The 19,153-nt window shown below is 34.9% G+C and overlaps 1 protein-coding gene across 1 annotated transcript; it reads left to right on the forward strand.

Moving 5' to 3' along the window:
• Positions 1-258: 258 nt before the first annotated feature.
• Positions 259-19,099, forward strand: LOC149735639 (uncharacterized). Its single transcript, XM_089878565.1, has 25 exons — positions 259-485; positions 2,286-2,390; positions 2,911-3,038; positions 3,734-3,874; positions 4,895-4,970; positions 5,518-5,652; positions 6,067-6,254; positions 6,711-6,888; positions 7,467-7,592; positions 7,927-8,219; positions 8,826-9,213; positions 9,446-9,615; positions 9,895-9,961; positions 10,160-10,246; positions 10,811-10,939; positions 11,619-11,822; positions 11,970-12,221; positions 12,869-13,086; positions 13,253-13,605; positions 14,278-14,400; positions 14,710-15,261; positions 15,895-16,095; positions 16,249-17,455; positions 17,866-18,039; positions 18,224-19,099. The coding sequence occupies exons 1-25, from the start codon at positions 321-323 to the stop codon at positions 18,315-18,317; spliced, it is 5,754 nt and encodes a 1,917-aa protein (XP_089734691.1). The 5' UTR covers positions 259-320; the 3' UTR covers positions 18,318-19,099.
• The last annotated feature ends 54 nt before the right edge of the window (positions 19,100-19,153 follow it).

Genomic DNA, 19,153 nt, shown 5'->3' on the forward strand with positions numbered 1-19,153 from the left:
TCTTTATAAGACACAGAACAGGGAAAATCATACAAAAACAATCATTTGCATTCTACAAAGTGGATGCCTAACAACAGGCGTATAGTCACCAAAGTGGGCAACTAAGTTACATATCCCGAACTCGTAAGCAGTCACAGGGTGTATGAAATAGGAGACTTGGGCCCAATATTATAATTACAATCTTTACTCAGCACTAGCAGCATGAGCATATATAAGTTTCATTCATGCACTTAACCACAAAGTTTACTTTATGAATTAACATTCACTTGTTTTAACTGTTTCCTCAGTTGCATAGCAAAAGATATAAGCAGTGTCATGTCATGAGCAACGATTGTGGCCAGAATATTAAGAAAAATCGAAAGCGAACTGGATTAATTACATCTGGAGACAGTGACCCTGTTGAAGACACAATGAAGCTAAAGCCTGAAAATGACACAACTGATTCTGAAAATTTGCTCAATGGCCACGTACTCAATGAAAAAGAGGTATAAATACATTTAACAATTTTTTCTTACTAAATTCTGCCCAAAATCACACTGAAACAACTTATAAAATCTCTTTATTATACTTCATTATAGGCTTTACATGTTTAAACTCCAAACACATGTCCTGTTTTAGCAAGTATGGCAAGTATATTCATAAGTTTTAAACAGCAAAGTTTCACACTCACGTCGTACTAGGTATACACTTGTCAACACATTAATAAAAATATTTACAAGTGCAAACTATTTTTAAATACAAATATTTTTAATTGTACTGGTGTTAGTTATATAATTATACCAAATATCCAAATTTAGTAAAACAAGTAACACAAAACTAGTTATTCTGATACAAAATTTACATGGCTATTTTTTGTAGCACCCCACATTAGTTCCTGGTTGTCTAAATACCTATTAGGCGTTTTTTTTATCTCATTGTTAAGGCATGATTTAAAATTGTTACTTAACTGCTTTAATGGTTTTTACCATTGCTGGTTTTGCCACATCTTATGCATTTATGATCTCATAAAAAAAACATAAAAGCAATTTTTTATATTAAAACTTTTTAAAATTATTGTTAGATAGAAAGCTTTACGTAAGAGTTTAAGAAACTTCTAGAAAACAAACTAAAAAACTCTGTACCTTTTATTGTTTTTATTTTAGGTTATTTTGTATACTTGACAAAGAAATCAACAAATCAACAATTAAAACGCTGTGGCGAGCATTTTATTTAATTGCAGAACAAGTGACACTGATAAACCAAAGGCTTGTGTAGTACATAATTGAAAACAAAACAAAAACACACATCTCGCACTTTATGGACAAAAACTACATTTTACCAAACTTCCAATAGTCTAAATAAGAATGGTTCAAAAAATCTTTTTCAATTACACGCAACCATTAAGTATAGTTTTTGTATTATCAGCTGTGTAACCTTAGGAAAAGTACATATATGGATAAGCTTCCATATTTAAGATATGACTTCACACCCACCCATTAAACAAGCTGTACATACGTCATACATTTTTATATTTAAACCCATTGTTTCATCAGATTGCTTTTCTGTACTGTACATCATGATTTCCAATGACATTCTTTATAAATAAGTTACACATGCTATTATTTTACCTTGCAATGTATTTTTATATAGTGGCTTTTAGTGTGGGTAAAGTTCATAAAAATGTTCTAGCAAAACACACACTCATCAAATCAAAGGCATTTTTTAATTGCAAAGCTGTTATTATTTCTCACCTTATGTACATGTATGTACCAATTATGGTAGTCTACACTCTATTGCGTAAAATTAAATTTAACTTGATAAGCTAAATATACTACTGGTAATTTTATCCTACTTTGTTTAACAAAGCGTTCAAAATTACCAACACAATATATTATTGTTGCTGGGTGTTGCTACCAGTATTTCATTTATAATGTTGTATATTTATATTTAGGGCAGTTATTTTACCTCTGCTTCAGTTTTGTGTGAAATAAGAATAGATATAAATAGGCATGTTTTGGTTACAAAAATAGGTGCACAGGTTCACTGTTGTAAGCACTAAGCAGTTTAAAACAAGTGCAAACTTTTATATAGATCGCATATTTTTTCATGATATTTGAACTTAATTTTTATAATGAAGAAAGATTTTTTGCATTAACACAAAGCATTACAATATCTTGTAATTAATAATTACCACTTAATATCTTAAATCTAAGTGATAGTTATTAATTGCTTTAATGCTCAAGCACACACTTAGAAATATGATTTCGATTTTAAATGCATTTTAAACCCCTAATTTTGTTTTGCAGAAAGAACTAATCAACTCGTATCAAGAAACCCAAGCAAGTTACCTCGTGGGTGATCGGTGCCACCACCACCGCCACAAAAGCCGCTTCAGTCGCGAAAAAGAATCGGTAAGCCTCCTTTATTTGCTGCTGGCATGTAGATACTGGTCCTAGTGAATGAGATCTTTCCCATTGTCTCTTTTGTTTACTGTTGTGTTCCTTGGTCAATAGGATTTGAAATTAACTGCTCTCACTTCAATTAACTAATTATTGTGATTTTTATTGCGTAAAAATGTAGTGTATCTTTGCTCTGTCTGTAGTATTATTATTATATATGTTTGTCATATTAAAAATGTAATGCAATTAAAATTAATTTAAAATTATAGGCTACACAAACTTAATGTATATAAAAAAAAACTTATAATTATCCCAAAAAGTCAATGGCAAATGGCAAATGCCTTTTCACTGTTTACCTACTACGTTTTTTCATTTTTTTTTTTCAATTAAACTCCTGGCATTTACCAAAATTTCAAGATAAGTATCTTTTAATATCTGTTTTTTTAAATCTAAAATGTATCAAAGTATTTGATTTAACTTAAACGTTTGCCAACAGCATACCCCCCTTTTAATATTTTGTACGTTTTTTCAGGTTGATTCCAATGTCTCTTCCACATCAAGTTCAACTGATGTTACCATGCCAACCACTAACAACCCATCTACAACCACTAAAACTAACATTGCACAAACGTGTAACTGTAAAACATGCATAGAAAGAAGGTAGGTGGTTGCCTTGTGAAAAAATTGTTTATAATATGATATGATTATTTTTATTCCGTGCTTGTTTGAAATGTAGCTTTAGAAATTTTTACGTCTAAGCCTTTCTATTAGTTAAGTATAGTAGAGTAGGGGAAGATGGGCCACCTTTTAGCTCATCAATCATCATAATATCCAAAAATCTTGATTATGCTTTGAACAATTAACAACGGTCTACGGGAGTCGTTAGGATACGATTTTATATTTCTTTGCATTTTCTTTGTTTACTACCAAATGGGAAGAGAAAATCGAATGAAAAGATGTCCCATCATTTTATATTATTTGAGTTGCACCACAAAAAGGTGGAAAAATATTGTATTAGATAGACACAAAGTATCAGTTTAACCCGTTTTTAATCTTGGATATAAAATTTAATTTTGAAAATTGGTAAGCTAGCTTTTAATTTTAGCTAAAAATCTGTTTTACACCACAAGCAGTGCACTAGATAGACCCCAAACACCAAAAAGCAGTCTTTAACAGATTTCTAAACAGCGCAACATCGTCTTGGTGTTCTGCAGATCTGGTTGGCCTGCGCAAACATATTTAAACAAAAAAAACTAAATAGAGTGAGACCCCCCTTTTTTTAAATATAGTTTTTTTTTAAGTAGACCCCCCTGAATAAGTCCCTGCCGATCATTAATCTTTTTGAAATCCTTTAGAAACCTTGAATCAGAGCACATGTTGGACAGCCAATTGCGACACGCATGGACACAAGTACGACACCTGGTCCGGTGTGCTTACCATGACCCCTTAGTGCTCACAAATGTCAACGCTGATGAGTTTAAAGCTTACGTAGAACTGTAAGTTGGTTGTGAGAATTTTTCCAACGTTTTTTGGATTACTTTGTACGTGAACATGATTATAAACTTTAGTTTGATATTTGTTTGCAGTTTGCACTTGTATATACTACTATATGATATAGTTTCTTGGAAATTTTAAGCACAATTTGATTTTGCATATTAGTTCAGACTAAACTTCAGAGAAAGTTTTAATGTAAAAAAAAAATTTGTGTGTGTTTCCGGTTTTTCTTTATTTTATTAGATAGGCTAAATTTTGTGTTTTATTTGATTTCTATATATCTGATACTTAGAGGATGTACTGTAGGTTAGCTTGTGAGGATGTAGGTTAGCTTGATTGATTAGGGCATTATACACACTCACACTTATATATAGTATAAATACACACGTTTTGTTAAGACCATTTTCAAGAAAAATCAATGACATATTTACATACAACAGAATAAAATACACGTTTCGTTAAATAACTGTTATTTTAGAAAAAAAAGGAACAAAAACAACTCAAAATGTTGTCAGTATACTTAGTGATGTTAGTTAAAACATATATATTTCAACATACTGGGCAAATGCATGTTCTTGACTCTAAATGGCGACGATAATTAAAAGGGGAAATGGCTTATTAGTGGTATGCTGCGTCTACGATTGCCACATTTCACAGAACAGGATCATTTGATACTTGCAGCTGAGAAACCTTTGAATTAAATGTTTGTTCTGCAAATATATAGACATTTTTTTAAAGGTTTATCATAATAGGCTACCTTATTAAAAGTAAAAGGTTAAAATTTTTAAAAACTTTGTCACACAATGTAAGTAATAAAACTGTGTTTTTTTCGTCTTGACATATGACATATTTAATATAAATTGCCAAATTGGTTAAATCTAAGGTAAAATACCATTAAGTCCCAAATTTGCTAGACATGTTTGCCACTTTATTTTGCCACAAATTTTCTTGTCATTTTTGCCACAAATTTTCCAGTCATTTTTGTCGCAAATTTCCTGGTCATCACAAATTTTCTTTTCCAGGTTAGTGGCCAAAGACCCTCACTTATTATTCCTAAGAATAGAAAGTCAAGCAAGGGATTATGTTAATGAAGTAAAGGTGAGTTTTTCCTAATGATTCTCCTTACCCAAGCATCTGTTATATCTAAAAATAGGCCTTAGAGGAACCCGGTGTCTTTAAATAAAAATACTAGTTGTTGAACCAGTTTATTCAATGGAATAAATTAAATTTAAAAAAATTAGTTGGGCGCACTTTTTAAATTTATACATTTGTTGGGCTGGGTTTATTTTTTGTGGGATAATGGCTCAAGCCCACTCTGGTCTTTGGCCTAAATTAAAAGTCTCATGACATGCCTTGATGTCCTCACCTTTATAAAATTTACTGTTTTAAAAATGTAGAAAATCTCTAGAAAACTGACATCATTATTGTAAATTAGGTTCTCCGTAGCCCAAAAATGTACCATGCCATAATTAATTGAGGCGAAACAATTTACTTTACCAATCTGGTTTTTAATAATTAGTTTACCAGTAAATAGAAAAATTTACGAAATATATAATTATTTTTATTTTGCCTGTAACCCAGGTTAGGAGTTTACTTTATTCATTTTTATATTTCGACCAAATTTTTTATAAAATATATTTTTTAGACTCGACTTTTAAAACAACTCACGAACGGTTACAACACCCCTCAACTTGCTTGTAATTTTGTCAACGTTATGTTCAATGAGTTTACCAATCTTCTCAACACTGCACGAACTGTAGCTACCTTTATTTCACACTTGGTAAGTCTTGTTTTAACTGACTTTTGTCCCGGTTTTGGGGTAATGGGCCAAATCCCAGGTCTTTGACAAGGTCCTTACCAACATAGAATAGAAAGAATTTACTTAACTTCTGGCTATAGAAGTAAAACAATATAGTTATATATATATTCCTTTACCAAAGTACGGTACATATATATGCCACAAAAAAAATAGTTTTAAGTTTTGTTTTTAAAATTTTACATGGTGTTGTTTGTTTGCAGTTAAGATTGACTGTAGTCTATAGAAAATAACAGTAAAGTTTTTTTTTAAAAAAAGTGTGTAAAGTTGTTTCATTGTCCAGTTATATTCTCATAATCCAATACATTCAGGCTGTCATATTAATATCCAAACTTACATAAAAACCATGTTTTATTCAGCTAAATTCATTTATAACAGGAGGAAAACCATTTGTCAAAGTTCAAAAACATAACATGGGAGCAATACAACATGTTTCTATACCAAAGTATGGTCCATAGTGAAAAGGTGTTTGAAGCTCCTTTGCTTGAAATACTAAGCCAACTTAAGCAAGGAAGTGCACAGATCAATTCTAGGGTGGATAACGTGTACATGACAACTTTGCTCAAGTATGTAATGATTTTTGGTATTAATGACGATATAGCAAATTTTCTTTAGAAAAATATAGTTAGCCAAAATGTCATGTGGAAGTAACAATATTGATACACACTACATTTGGTAGTAAACAAAGAACATTTAAAAGATTATAAGACCGTTGTTATTTGTTTAAAACATGATCAAGATGTTTGAATATTATGTGCTAAGGTGTTCTACAGTCCCCCAACCTGGTATTAATTGTTTTTTGCATACGTTTTCGTTGATTTAGTATTACATCGCGAGTGTTCCTATGATTTTTAGTGATCTGCAGTTCTATATGTTTTCCACATACCATGGCAAAGCTATGTGTCTGAACAAAAAAAGCAACTCCAAAAAGTTGTTTAAAATTTTTTTCCAAAAACCAAAAGAATTTGTGCAGCACTGAAAATTTTTTCGTTACTTTAATACAACTTTGACACCCCCCCCAGGTACCTCAAGTTCGACAACCAGATGTCACAAATCTATGACGCGCGACGTGATGTCCAGAAACTAATGGATGACTTTAATGATGAGAGGTTGGAGATGAAGAGGACACAGAGGAACCAGCCTCGTCACTCCGAGAAGACATGGGAAGTCTTCCGTGCACACCAAGCATCATTTGAACAGGTAAGAATCATAAAAAATATTTATTTTTAACTTTTTTTTAATTGTTTTATACCGCTCGGGTGACTTCCTCGTAATTTAAAATTTTTGAAATAAAAAATGGAATAAAAAAAATGTTGTAACAGTAGTTTACCCAAGATAACATGAATTTAGTATTACCTACGCCACATCGTAATTAAATGCATAAAACCAATATTTTGTGTTGTCATGTATGCAATTTTGCATTGTGTATTCTGGAAAATAAAAATATAAATAGACTATTCAACAAGCACTAAATGGGACATGTTTAATGCCAAGTTTTCATTTAGAATACAGAAATTCTGTTATGTTGCGAAACACTACCAAACATAATTGTCATTCATTTCTTTCGTGTGCCATGGCACAATCAACAGTGTGTACCTCTAACCTAGAGGTTACGAGTTCAAGTCTCGACGCTGCTACAGTTGTGGGCACATGTATGTAACAGAGCACCCGTGTTATAAGAACCGTCCGTGACCGCGCTAAATAAATTACTTCAAGAAATCTAAAATTCAACCTAAACTGTCTTTTAAACATCTAAATGTTGTTATCCATTTTCACAGTTATTCTCCAACCCCCAAAACGAGGAATCAATTAATGACAATCGTTTGTCGTTAACCCTCCGTCAATGCACATGTTCTGCATCACTGAACACAGAGTTGAAAACCGAGGAAAACGAGCAGGGCGAGGTAACCATTTGTGGGTGGCAGTTAAACTGAGTTTTTTGTATATAGGAATAACAACATTGAGCAATTTATTACTGTAAAATAACTTAAAGTATTTCTGCATTGTACAATACTACAATGCAATAAAAGAGTTAATAGGTATGTTAGTGCAATCTCTGTCACTGACAGTAGGGTTGCATATTGTATATACTCTATTTGCTACACCAATCTTGAATAGCCTACTTATAATCTATAGACATATTTGATAATCTTCCGATCTCCTGTCTTGAAGCAAAGTCATCTCTCAATTAGTTTTTCCTAATTTTTTTTTTAAATTTCACTTTCTCTTCCTCACCAGAGCATCCGCTACGAGGTGAACCTTGCAACCGAATCCAACCAAACCAACAGCGAGGAGTCTCGGCACGACCACGATTGCATCTACGCGCACGCTGCTCCCGAAAAATGTGTCGTATCATTTCTGACCAACGACTACCTGCGCGACATCAAACCACCCAGCGTGCCTTCTGATGATGGTGAGAGCATCGACAGCAACGACGAGCCTCCAGTGATCGTGGAACATCCGGGACTTGTTGTTCCCTCCGATCTGGATGGGGAGCTTGACTCGCTGGACTCTTCTTCCCCACATCCAAGGTAACATTGTGTTTTTTTCATTGTTGACAAATTAAAGTTCATGTTTTGCTTGCTGTGTTAGATTGTATTTTTTTAAGGTAAGGTTGTGTTTTTTTTTCTTTTGTTGGCTTCATGTTTGCTTGCTGTGTGGGAAAAATTTTAAAGGGTTTGTAAAGAACACGTTTTTTTCTTAAACTTTTGCTGCATAAACAGGCAAGCAACACTAAATAGCTGTGCAACACTGAAAATTAAACACTAAACAAATTGTTAAGGGCTAAAAAAAACTACAAGAGTCATAGACTTTTCAACATCCTATGATAAGCTTCCGAATTTTTTTTTTGTTTGTTATTCTGTTTATTATTTTAATATCCAACAATACTACTTAAATTATTGCTACTCAACTCATGGGTCTGCATGAATTCTTCAGAATTGGTTATAATACCCTATGACCTATGTGAATAACTGGTGTATAAATTGTAGCATGTAAATTTATGACAATGCCTCAATGAAATGTAATAACATGAGTGTATTCCCTAAAGAACACCTGATTCCAAAAGACCAGAACACATTTATTTAAACATAAGATATACTAAAACACATTTGTTTAAACTTACCATTTTTTCACAGTGGTGATCTTGGACACAATCCCTTTCTCCAATTCGATCATCCGAACCATCTTCTTTTCAACTCTGCTCGCTCCTTTATCCTCCCTACCTTCCATCATACTCCTCCTTATCATCTGCAACCTCTCGGGAAGACTCCTTACTTCAAGGATGCGGCTCTCAATGATAGCAGTCCAGAGGACCCCCAAGGGGAAGAAAATCGCTCCGAAGAGTCAGATACTCCCTACCAGGATCCTCTCGCTTATTTTAAAGATCTTCCTCTGGATTCGGATGCGAGAGAATACACGACGTCATCTCTGAAAGCTGATGAGGATGATGTAGTTAAGATGGTCTCCTCAAAAGGTGGCGGAAAAAGTTCTGTTGACACAGAATCGAAGTCAGATGAACAAAAGGTATCTACTATTTGTGCCAAAAATTTTTTCTACTTACGGGATAAGTTGTTTTTTACATAGATCTATGTATTAAAAAAAACTGCACTAATAGTGATCACATCTTCAATTCTACATAACACTTTTTAGTATAGGTTAAATGGACCAAATATTTTGTGGTGTAAACCGTATATGGCTTTGTAAACCTTATGTAAACCTAACTTTTCTTTTGTATCTAATATATATCTTTTAACAGGTCCATCAGCCACATATGCACAACCACATACCATTTCCACATGGTTATCTATCAGATGAAGCAGGTCTTGTGGTGCATCATGATAAAAAGAAGAGGTTTCTCCCAACCCTGCATTCTGATGACACAGATTCACTTTCTTCTTTGGATTACTCTGTTTCGGAAGCTAACGGGTAAAAATGATTTTTTTGTGTGTAAAAATAGGAATATAGTAGGGTGGGGAAGACGGGACACCTTTAGCACATAATATTGAAATATCTTGATTGTGTTTATTAACAACAGTCTATGGGAGTTGTGAGGATATAGTTTTATAATTCTTTGATTGCTCCTTATTTACTACCAAATGGGATGAGAAAATAGAATAAAAGGGTGTCCCATCTTCCCCGCACCCTACTACTTTATACATAGATTTTTTTGACTTATCTTGTAAAAGAATTTTATTTAACAAACAGACATAAAGGAAAGAAGCTGAAAAAGAAGTTACACAGAAAAACAAACTCGAAAAGTAACATACAACTGGTAATTTTACATTTACTTATTTAGGATTATTCTGGAAAAAGTCATTATTTTTAATATTTTCAATGCCACTTTAGTGCCAAACTTGACTGTGAGCATGAGGACTGCAAATTGGAAGAAAGCATAAAAAATGTTATTCAAAATATTTCGAAACCAGATTTTTTGTTTGTGACATAATAATATCAATTATGACATCATCAGGATAAATCCTTTACAAGCTCGGCACACTCACCACCAGGGGTTGCTAAAGATCAGGACAAAACTTCTTCCCCACAAAGTTGTCATCTAGTATGTAAACTGTATTTGGTTTATTTTAATTACTATTTTGATGTTTTATTCTAACTATAATTTGTGGGGTTTTTAAACTGCTAAACTAAAGACCAGTCAAGTTTTAAATTTTTTTTGATTTTTTTATGAAAGGGGTTATTGCTACCCACTGAACGTTTCTTGGCTGCGCAAACTGAATTTCAAATGTTATGTGTTGGTCTGGTGTGTCATAATATATTTAAACCGTGATTTTCCAGATATTGCAAAAAATGTACAAGGTTTTACATGACATTTATAGACCACTGACTGGGTTGAAGCATTTAAAAAAAATGACTTAACTTTACTTAGAAAATTAGATTTGTTTCATAAAATCTCTTCGGTCTATTTCTTTCCATTTGGTTTTTAAAAAATCTGTTTTATATATTTTTTTCATTCGTTTTAAAAATCTCTTTACTGTATTTTTTTTCAAAATAATTTTTAAAATTTTATTTTAGTATAATTGTTTCCAATTCATCCAAAAAAGTTGAATGATTTTTTCTAACAATCTTCCAAAATACTTCCTAACTTGATCTCCTGCATCCGCAGGATGATGGGAGTGAATACGAGGATGCAGATGATGAATATGATGATGAGGAAGAAGAGGAGGAAACCTGCAAGTGTGATCGATGTATCAACTTTTCGAGAGGCAATGAGCAACCGAGAGAATATCTTTCAGTAAGTCAATTCTGGTGGCGCCGATTTTTTTAAATTCCAGGCGATGCCAAAATAAAATTGGCTAACTTCTAACTGTATTGGGTTTACTTTCGTAATAAATTTGCTTAGCAATAAGTTTTAAATGGGCTAATTGTAGGTTTTGTTATACTTAATAATAAGTCGCTTTACAATAGGAAAAGTTAAGGGCTTGTGAAAACTATGCAAATTATAAGGATATACTTGCATTATATAAATTGACGCGATTGTGTATCTTAATAACTTAATTTAGATTAGGTTTTTGGCTTTGTTAAAGCAAAATGTAGGCTTAATTTTCTTTCGGTAATTAATATGCCCAGTACCAACAGCATGTTTAAAACTGAACATTTGTAAAAAAGGCATTTGCGTATTTTCTAAAATTAAATTATCACAAATTGTAAATTAAATACTATTGTGTAAAAAATGTGTTAACCTGTAAACTGTAAGTATTGTTTTTTTTAAAGAATATCTTAAGAATAAATTGCTTTTACTATTGGAAAAGGTACAGGGTTCCTGAAAATTGAAAGGATAGACCTGCATAACTTGGATAATATAATTGACACAAATCATTACAAATTGGAAATGAAAAACTATTATATGTAGCGAATTGTAAATTAAAAACTATTATGTAAAAAATGTTAAAAATATTCTTTAACAAACACAGGATTCGAAGCCATATCTCTCTTTACCCATGGACCCCCCTAACCCCAATGGAAATCCATGCGAGTGTCAATCTTGTCTCCGATTGGCTGCTGTGAGTTTCTTTGCCGCTCAATCCGGCCAATCATCAAGCACCTTGAGCGGTTTCCCGTCTAATGATATTGAGACATCGTCAGGGTTGCAATCTCAATTTTACGACCCCTTACAAGTAAGTTGATTTTTTCAACCAAATTTTGTTATGTTTGAAACTATGTTTGTTTGAAAGTTATACCGACTGTCGCTAAAAATAACAAAAATTATTTCCTAAACTATGTTATTTGGGGTTAAATCGCTAAAAACAACAAAAATCCTCCAGAACCTTCAATCACTGATTCACCCTCACTTGTACGGGCTCCCCACCAACCTCAGCTCTCTGTCGCACTCTGGTGATCCTGCCTCTTCATTGCCATCAAGTGGCAGTCACGAGAACATCACGAACACTGATCCTCTCCCAACTCCAACCTCCACAACAAGCTGGGACCTTCTGGGCAAGATACAAACAGGAAAACTCGGTTCTGGGCAAACCGGACTTCCTCAAACACTTGCAGATTGGTCTGTTCCACACCAGGTCAGTTGAATTGCTGAGTCAGCTATTTTTCTTTTAAATGTTTTTTTTACATGTTCACGGCTAAAATGTTTTTTTTTTAGAATTTATTTTTACCTTTTCTTGGGAAAACAGTTTTATTTACAGTTATACAGTCTATTATTTTTTTTACCCTTAGATACTAAATACATATAGTAAAGTGGGGAAAGTCGTGACACATACAGCACATAATATCTAAGTATTCTGATCGTGATGCTGTAAACAATTAACAACGGTCTATGGGAGTCGTGAGGATACGGTTTTATAATGCTTTGATTGTTCTTTGTTTACTACCAAATGTGACAAGAAAATAGAATAAAAAAGTGTACCATCTTCCCCTATTCCACATATAAACATGAACCGTAAAATATTCATTCTTACATATTTGGTTAAAAAAAAATTAAAACCTTTTTTTACAAAATCTCACGTTTGACATTCATTTAGATTTAACTTTTATTAACACCCAATTTTTCCACCTTTAGATACAAAAACACATATCATAAAGCACGGAAAAACGGGACACTTAGCACATAAGGCTAAATACCCTGTTCATGTTTTAAATAGAGGTGGAAAAATAGAATGAAAAAGTATCCCATCTTCCCCCACAAACTTAAACCCAGTATTCATCACAGGGCTGGTTAAATGGTTCAACGAACTCCTCATCTATAATTGGTCCTCAGCTTGTTAGTGGGAACAGTATGTCTGCTTTCCAACATTATCTTCATAACAGTTCTATGGCTGGGGGGGCTTTTCTGCAACCATTTGTACCCGGGACCCTCCCGTTACCCCACAACACAGGGGTATCTCACCCACAGTCGGCATTTTTACCCACCATGACAGAAGAAAGCAGGTTTGCTTGGTTTTAATGTTTTTATATATATATATGTAAGAAACTTTTCATTTCATTTCGGTTTCATTTCAAATTTTAAAAACTTAATTTTAAGACTTGTTTTAGAATTTTAAAAACTTTTATTTTCTAATTCAAAAAAGTTTGAACTTTTTCTTTACTTTTCCAGAACCTTCTCTCACTTAAGCAGTTCCAGTACAACTAGCGATAACCAGACATCTGAACCAAATTTTACCATATCGTTACCCACGACAGTAACCAACTCAAGAGAAAACCCCCATGTCACCCCTAACCCCATGTTCCCCAACTATTTTTCATCCATATATGCCCCCATGGCCGATTTTGGGGTCAATCACTCGTTCACACCCCAGGTCACCCAACCTGACCCAGGGGGTCTCGGTTCACCCCAGGCGGGCACCCAACCCATAAGATTCCACCCTGGAACGTCGGTTAGCTTAAAAGATGGCCAGTTCAACTTAGTAAGAGGAAGTGAACCAAGTGCGGTGCTCTTCAATACACAATGTAAGTAATCGGTCAATATTAAAAAACTAATGCCACCAATTACAAAAAATTATAATTGTTTTTAAACCTATGTTTTACAACAAAAATTATAATTTTTTGAACCAATTTTCTACAACAAAAATCAGAAATTATCCCAAAATATTGTGATGTTTTAAAAATTATAAACAAAAAGTTAGAAGTTTTTAAACTATGTTTTTCTACAGCAGCTCCCATTTATCTAAACATCTTTATACTGTTTTTCCATTTATAAAATAGATAAAAATTTTCCATTTATAAAATATATAAAAATTTTCCATTTATAAAATAGATAAAAAAATTTTCTATAATATACAAAAACCTTGCTCTGATGCATTTTGTAATTCTTAATAATAATATATAGTATAAAGTTTCATATAGTAGGGTGGGAAAAGATGGGACACCTTTTAACTTCATTTTCTCGTTACTTAGTCGTAAAAAAAAACATTCAAAGAATTATTATAAACTATATCCTCACGACTCCCATGAAACGTTGCTAATTGTTTAAAACATAATCAGGATATTTGTATGTTATGTGCTAAAGGTGTCCCATCTTTCCCCACCCTACTATATAACACCACTGTATTCAATGGCTTGTTGTACATTGCCATATGACAACTAAATACACCCCATCATTTCATCAACTCTTCATTCCAGTTTCGAGTCCTGAAAAATCGAGTCCACCAGCTGGTAGCCAACCAAGTTTCATCACCACCACCCACAACTCATGTATGCAGCATAATCTATTTCTACAACATACAACTATGCCCTCAACCACAGGTAACCCCCTAAATTTGAAAATAAAACTATCGTGTTTATTTTACACTAGCAAGGGTGAGGTCCTACACCCCAGCAGCCCAATTACTTAAGATATAATTAAAAGTTTGTTCTCTGTCTCAAGCATAAGCAATGTCATTATCTACTTTGTGTGCATAGAATAACTTAATAATAAAGTAAATTTCTAGTTAAAATTAATGACCATTAAAATGCATTAAATTTCTCAAGGCAAAATAGGGTTCTAATATATTGTGTTCCATTTTCCCCTGCCTAATAGCCATGTTATACAAAAATAATTATTTGATCATCTAGGTTTATCAGGGACCTCTGGATTCCTCCCTGTCCTCTCAACATCCAGTCCCAGCTCTGGAGGAGCCAACCTTACAAACCCAACATCCGCAACAACCAACGCATCGCAGATCCAGCAACAAATCCTGCGACGAAAAATCCTGGTCGCCCAAAGCAAATTATCCAAACAACCCCGGGGACCCCAAGCAAAACCCATTGACCCCCAAAACCCACAAAGCGGCTTGTTAAAAGGCCATCCTCTTCCGCAGTTAAAAGGGCAGTCAGTTCTACACTCCACAAGTCAGAGCACCGTGACGCAAACACAACCCCCCCAATGCCTACCTGTGCAAGAGACCCAAACCCCTGAAACAACACGACCCCCACGACCCGACACCCCTAGATCGAACAGGCGTCTAGTCCCAGGGTCCCCCACCCCTACAACACCCCCTGCACCCCCAACCACAAAGAAACAACCACCAGCGGTGCCCCCGAACCACCAGCAACCATCACCCACCCACAACAACCAGACAACCAACCCCACGTGCACGGACTCTGCTTGCCAACATGCACATGGAGGTAATTTTTCCATTTCTTTAGTTTATATGATTTTCTTAATTGCCTATCAGTTCTATGCATTTTAAATTTACACCTATCCACTTTCTTGAGTAATGGGCCAATTCTACATCCCTTGGTATACTTTGCGTAGGACCTTACCTAGACAGAGTAGTATTCTGTTTTTTTGCTACTCTAGTTTAGTATATTATTTGTATATTGTACTTCATGTTGCACTGATATAAGGTGCAAATCATTCGGCATTAAAAATCCAATTTTCTTTGTTCCATTATCTAGGCCAGAGGATATAAGTTTGAGGCTTAATGCTGCTGCCATTTGAGCATATTATCCTTGGGCAAAACACTTTTAACAGCAATGGTTAAAACCAGTAGTTCCTTGTAGGTTGTTTAAATTATCAGGCATACATTTTAACAAAAATTCACCCCCTTCTAAGTTAAATAGGTATATAATTCGCAAGATCCGATTTTTGATTGTTTTTTGCTAAATTAAAATAATTTCATCAAAAAATATCAATTTGTAAAAATTATCAAAAAAAATTTAGCAAAACAAATTTGGAAAAATTGATATATTATCAAAAAAAAATTGCAAAAATTATTAAAAACATTTGCAATAATTATCAAAAATTTCCCTCCACAGCCAACAATGGTTCAGCGACTTCCACACAGTCAGGCAATGGTGTGAATGGGAATGGTACTAATGGCAGCAACTGCAAATACTGCAATTGTTGCTATTGTGAGTTGTTTGGTAATGGTGGTCCACCTTTGGCACCAACAAGCAAAAATTACCAGGAAATGCGAGCACGCCTGCGTCGTAAACTAAAGAAAGGAAAACCAGAAGGTGGGTTTTGGATGCTGTTAAATATTGTACGCTTTTAATTTTCCAAAACTTTGTTATAAATTTTTTTTACAACTTTTGAGTATAAAAAAAAAAATTTGGAAACTAATTTTTGGAAAATTTTCTGTGGAATTTTTATAAACCTATGTTTCACAGATGGTAAAGATGATGGAAGATCAGATAATGACAACGTTTCTCAAGAGACAACATCACCCGTTCGGCATTCTCCGGAGTCCTTATCCTCCCAGATCAATCAGAAGAGTGTGGAGGAACTGCTCTCTTTCATCGAAGGACAGAAGACTTCTGAAGAGGAGAAGAGCAAGAAGGCAGCGAAGAGAGCTCGACAGAAGCAGAGGAAGGAGAATGATAAGAAGAAGACACAAGGATCAGAAGCGGACTCAAAGGATCACAAAACTGCTCCGGATGTTAAGACTGTGGAGGTAGAGAAGAAATTAGAAGATGATGCAAAGATGAAACATCAAACTCCTAAAGATCAGGTTGATGCAGAGGGAGACAAAAACGGGAAGAAGAAAAAGAAGAAAAAAGGAAAAGATGCACAGGAAGATGATCTTAAGGTATCAGTGAAGATAGCTCCGAAGAATTGCTCCGGGGATGCGAAAGTGACGAGCAGCAAAGATGTGGAAGAAAAGTCCTCTGCCGATAAAAACAAAACAGTCAGATCAAAAGCGCAACCACAATCTGAAGTGAAAAAAGTTTCTAAATCTATAGAGGAAACTAGATCTGTTGGTCAAAGCAAGGGTAAAACCAATGTCGTTCAAGTCGATCAAAAGCAATCTCGGCATATTAGCATACAGCAAAACCCGTCTAAACCAGTTAAAACTGGTCAGCAAAAACCAGCTACACTGCAGTCTCCTGATGGAGTCCGCTTGGCTATTCAGGCTGTGGAAAAAAGCATAACCAGTATTAAAATCACCAAAACACCAGCAAAACCGACCCCCATACCTCAGAAGGGAAAACTAGGCGACCAAACCAACAAATTTGACAAAAAATTAGTTCCTGAAAAAGCAGTTCAAATTAAACCAGAACAAAATGGCAGCAACAGCGAGAAAAAACACCAAAACCATAAAATGGACCAGAAACCACTGAAAGAAACAACCAAACCCAACCAGTCGTTAAAAACCAAGCAACCATCAAACACAACAAAAGCATCAGAAAAAGCAAAACACCATCACCTTGTAAATGGTTTGACGCAAAAGTCTGACACCAGTATAAACACCAGCAAAGCACCAAAAAAACAGCAGCTAAACAACCATGAAAGTAGAACACCACACAAAGAACCAGTCGACTCATCACGCACCAATAGTGAATCTTCGACCCCGGAAAAATCGCAGGACCCAGAAAGGTGAGAATGATATATGTTTGGTTATGTATTGGATATTCAATACAATATACGCCTAACACCAGCTCGTCGTTGCTACCATTGTGGGCGTAATTTTCGTTGGCCAAGACACTCGGCAATTGCTCCAACCCTGTGGTCTCTTATGGGTTGTCTAATTTATCAGCCATATATTTAAAAAAATATTAAAATATTCATCCACAAAGTTACACATGTAGTAACTCGCAAGCGGGCATGAGGTGTAGGAAACAGAACATGTTATAATGACTGTTGTTTTCCCACCATGCGAGGATAAACAAGTTACACTCATTCATGTCTGGATCACTGCTCTCCCTAACCATACTAAAAAACTATCTATTTAACCCTTTTCAACCATATTTTTTTGCTTTTTTTAAAAATCTCTTTTTCGTACGCAGTGCTGAAGCTCGTAAGAACCGCTCACGCAAACAACGCCGCAAGAACAGAGCTCTTGCCCTCGACGGTAAGGGCGAAGGCTCAGGTGTCGTTGTGGACCAAGTATTTCTACCCAAAGTTGAAGAAGACGTGAACGACATGGATGACACAGAGAAAGAAATAGAGAGTTTTAAAAGGTGAAGCTTTTTATTTATTATTTAAATAGTGAGAATAAGACAAGATTTTGGATAGTACATCGCTTAAATCTGTATTTATGCATTTTACATTTCCAGTACCATCCGTAAAGATTATTTTGTTTGCTTGAAGGTTACTGTCTCAATTTAACATGATTGTCTCAATTTAACATGATTATGCCCACAGGTTCTGCCTTGATACCTCTACATTAATTAAGCCAAAGAAGATGACTGTAAACTGGAAGGATTTCTCCTTCAAGAAAAACCACTCTGCTCACTAGATGGCGTCATAAAATTCGAATGACGTCATACAAATTCTTTAAAATTTGACGATCTTGGATGTCGATCCCTATCGCGGTGTCATCGTAGCTGTGACGTCATAGCCTATGGCGTCATCGGACTATGACGTCACACATCTAACGCCTTGTATTTATTCATTTCGCAGGACTGACTACGGATGCTACTGATATGCATGATTATTGTATTTGTTGTCGCCGCCAACTCCAACCCCCAAGCTTTATTTGAGCGCCGGAGGACCCCGCTCATAATTTGCATGCGTGACCTTCCTTGACCTTTGACCCTTAACCCCAGACGATGTCGAGTATTAGGCCGGTAGCCTGGTGTTGTAGGAGCCGCCGCCGTCGTTTTTAGTTTCCACTTTGCCAAGTGTCGGTTGCGAGCAGTCCTACCCCGAACAAGCATCGCTATTGTTTCGAACTTTTCCTTTTTCGCTTTTTTCCTTTTTATCTGAGTTAGCTTTCGGAGTCCGCAATGTCTCTCGATACCTTCGCGTTTTATGCTGTAGCCGGTAGCTTTTCTCGGCCTGTAGTGCCAACGCATACGTCTCAGTGCAAAGACCGTACAGTTCCAGGCAACAGCCCAATTGCCTCGGTACTGTACTAGTCAATCACTTACTAACGTACACACGTTCAACCAACGACCGGCCCCGAGCCGGTGTCCGATGTACATTTCCCTGTATTAATAATGGCATGAGGTTAATATTATTATTAATAATATATCAGCTGTACGAAACAGGCAATAAATGTTCTTGCTGTTGAACTTATAGTTCCTTAGATTTTAATTCAAGATGGAAAGTTCAAGATTGAAAAAGTCCACA

Source organism: Ciona robusta, chromosome 5 (assembly GCF_009617815.1).
Source record: "Ciona robusta chromosome 5, ASM961781v2".
Taxonomy (NCBI): Eukaryota; Metazoa; Chordata; class Ascidiacea; order Phlebobranchia; family Cionidae; genus Ciona; species Ciona robusta.

Excerpts from the sequence above, each read along its gene's own strand:
- LOC149735639 (XM_089878565.1), top strand. The coding sequence starts at position 321 with ATGAGCAACGATTGTGGCCAGAATATTAAGAAAAATCGAAAGCGAACT. Across the intron at positions 6,255-6,710 it reads TACATGACAACTTTGCTCAA|GTACCTCAAGTTCGACAACC; the intron begins GTATGTAATGAT and ends CACCCCCCCCAG. Across the intron at positions 10,247-10,810 it reads CCCCACAAAGTTGTCATCTA|GATGATGGGAGTGAATACGA; the intron begins GTATGTAAACTG and ends CTGCATCCGCAG.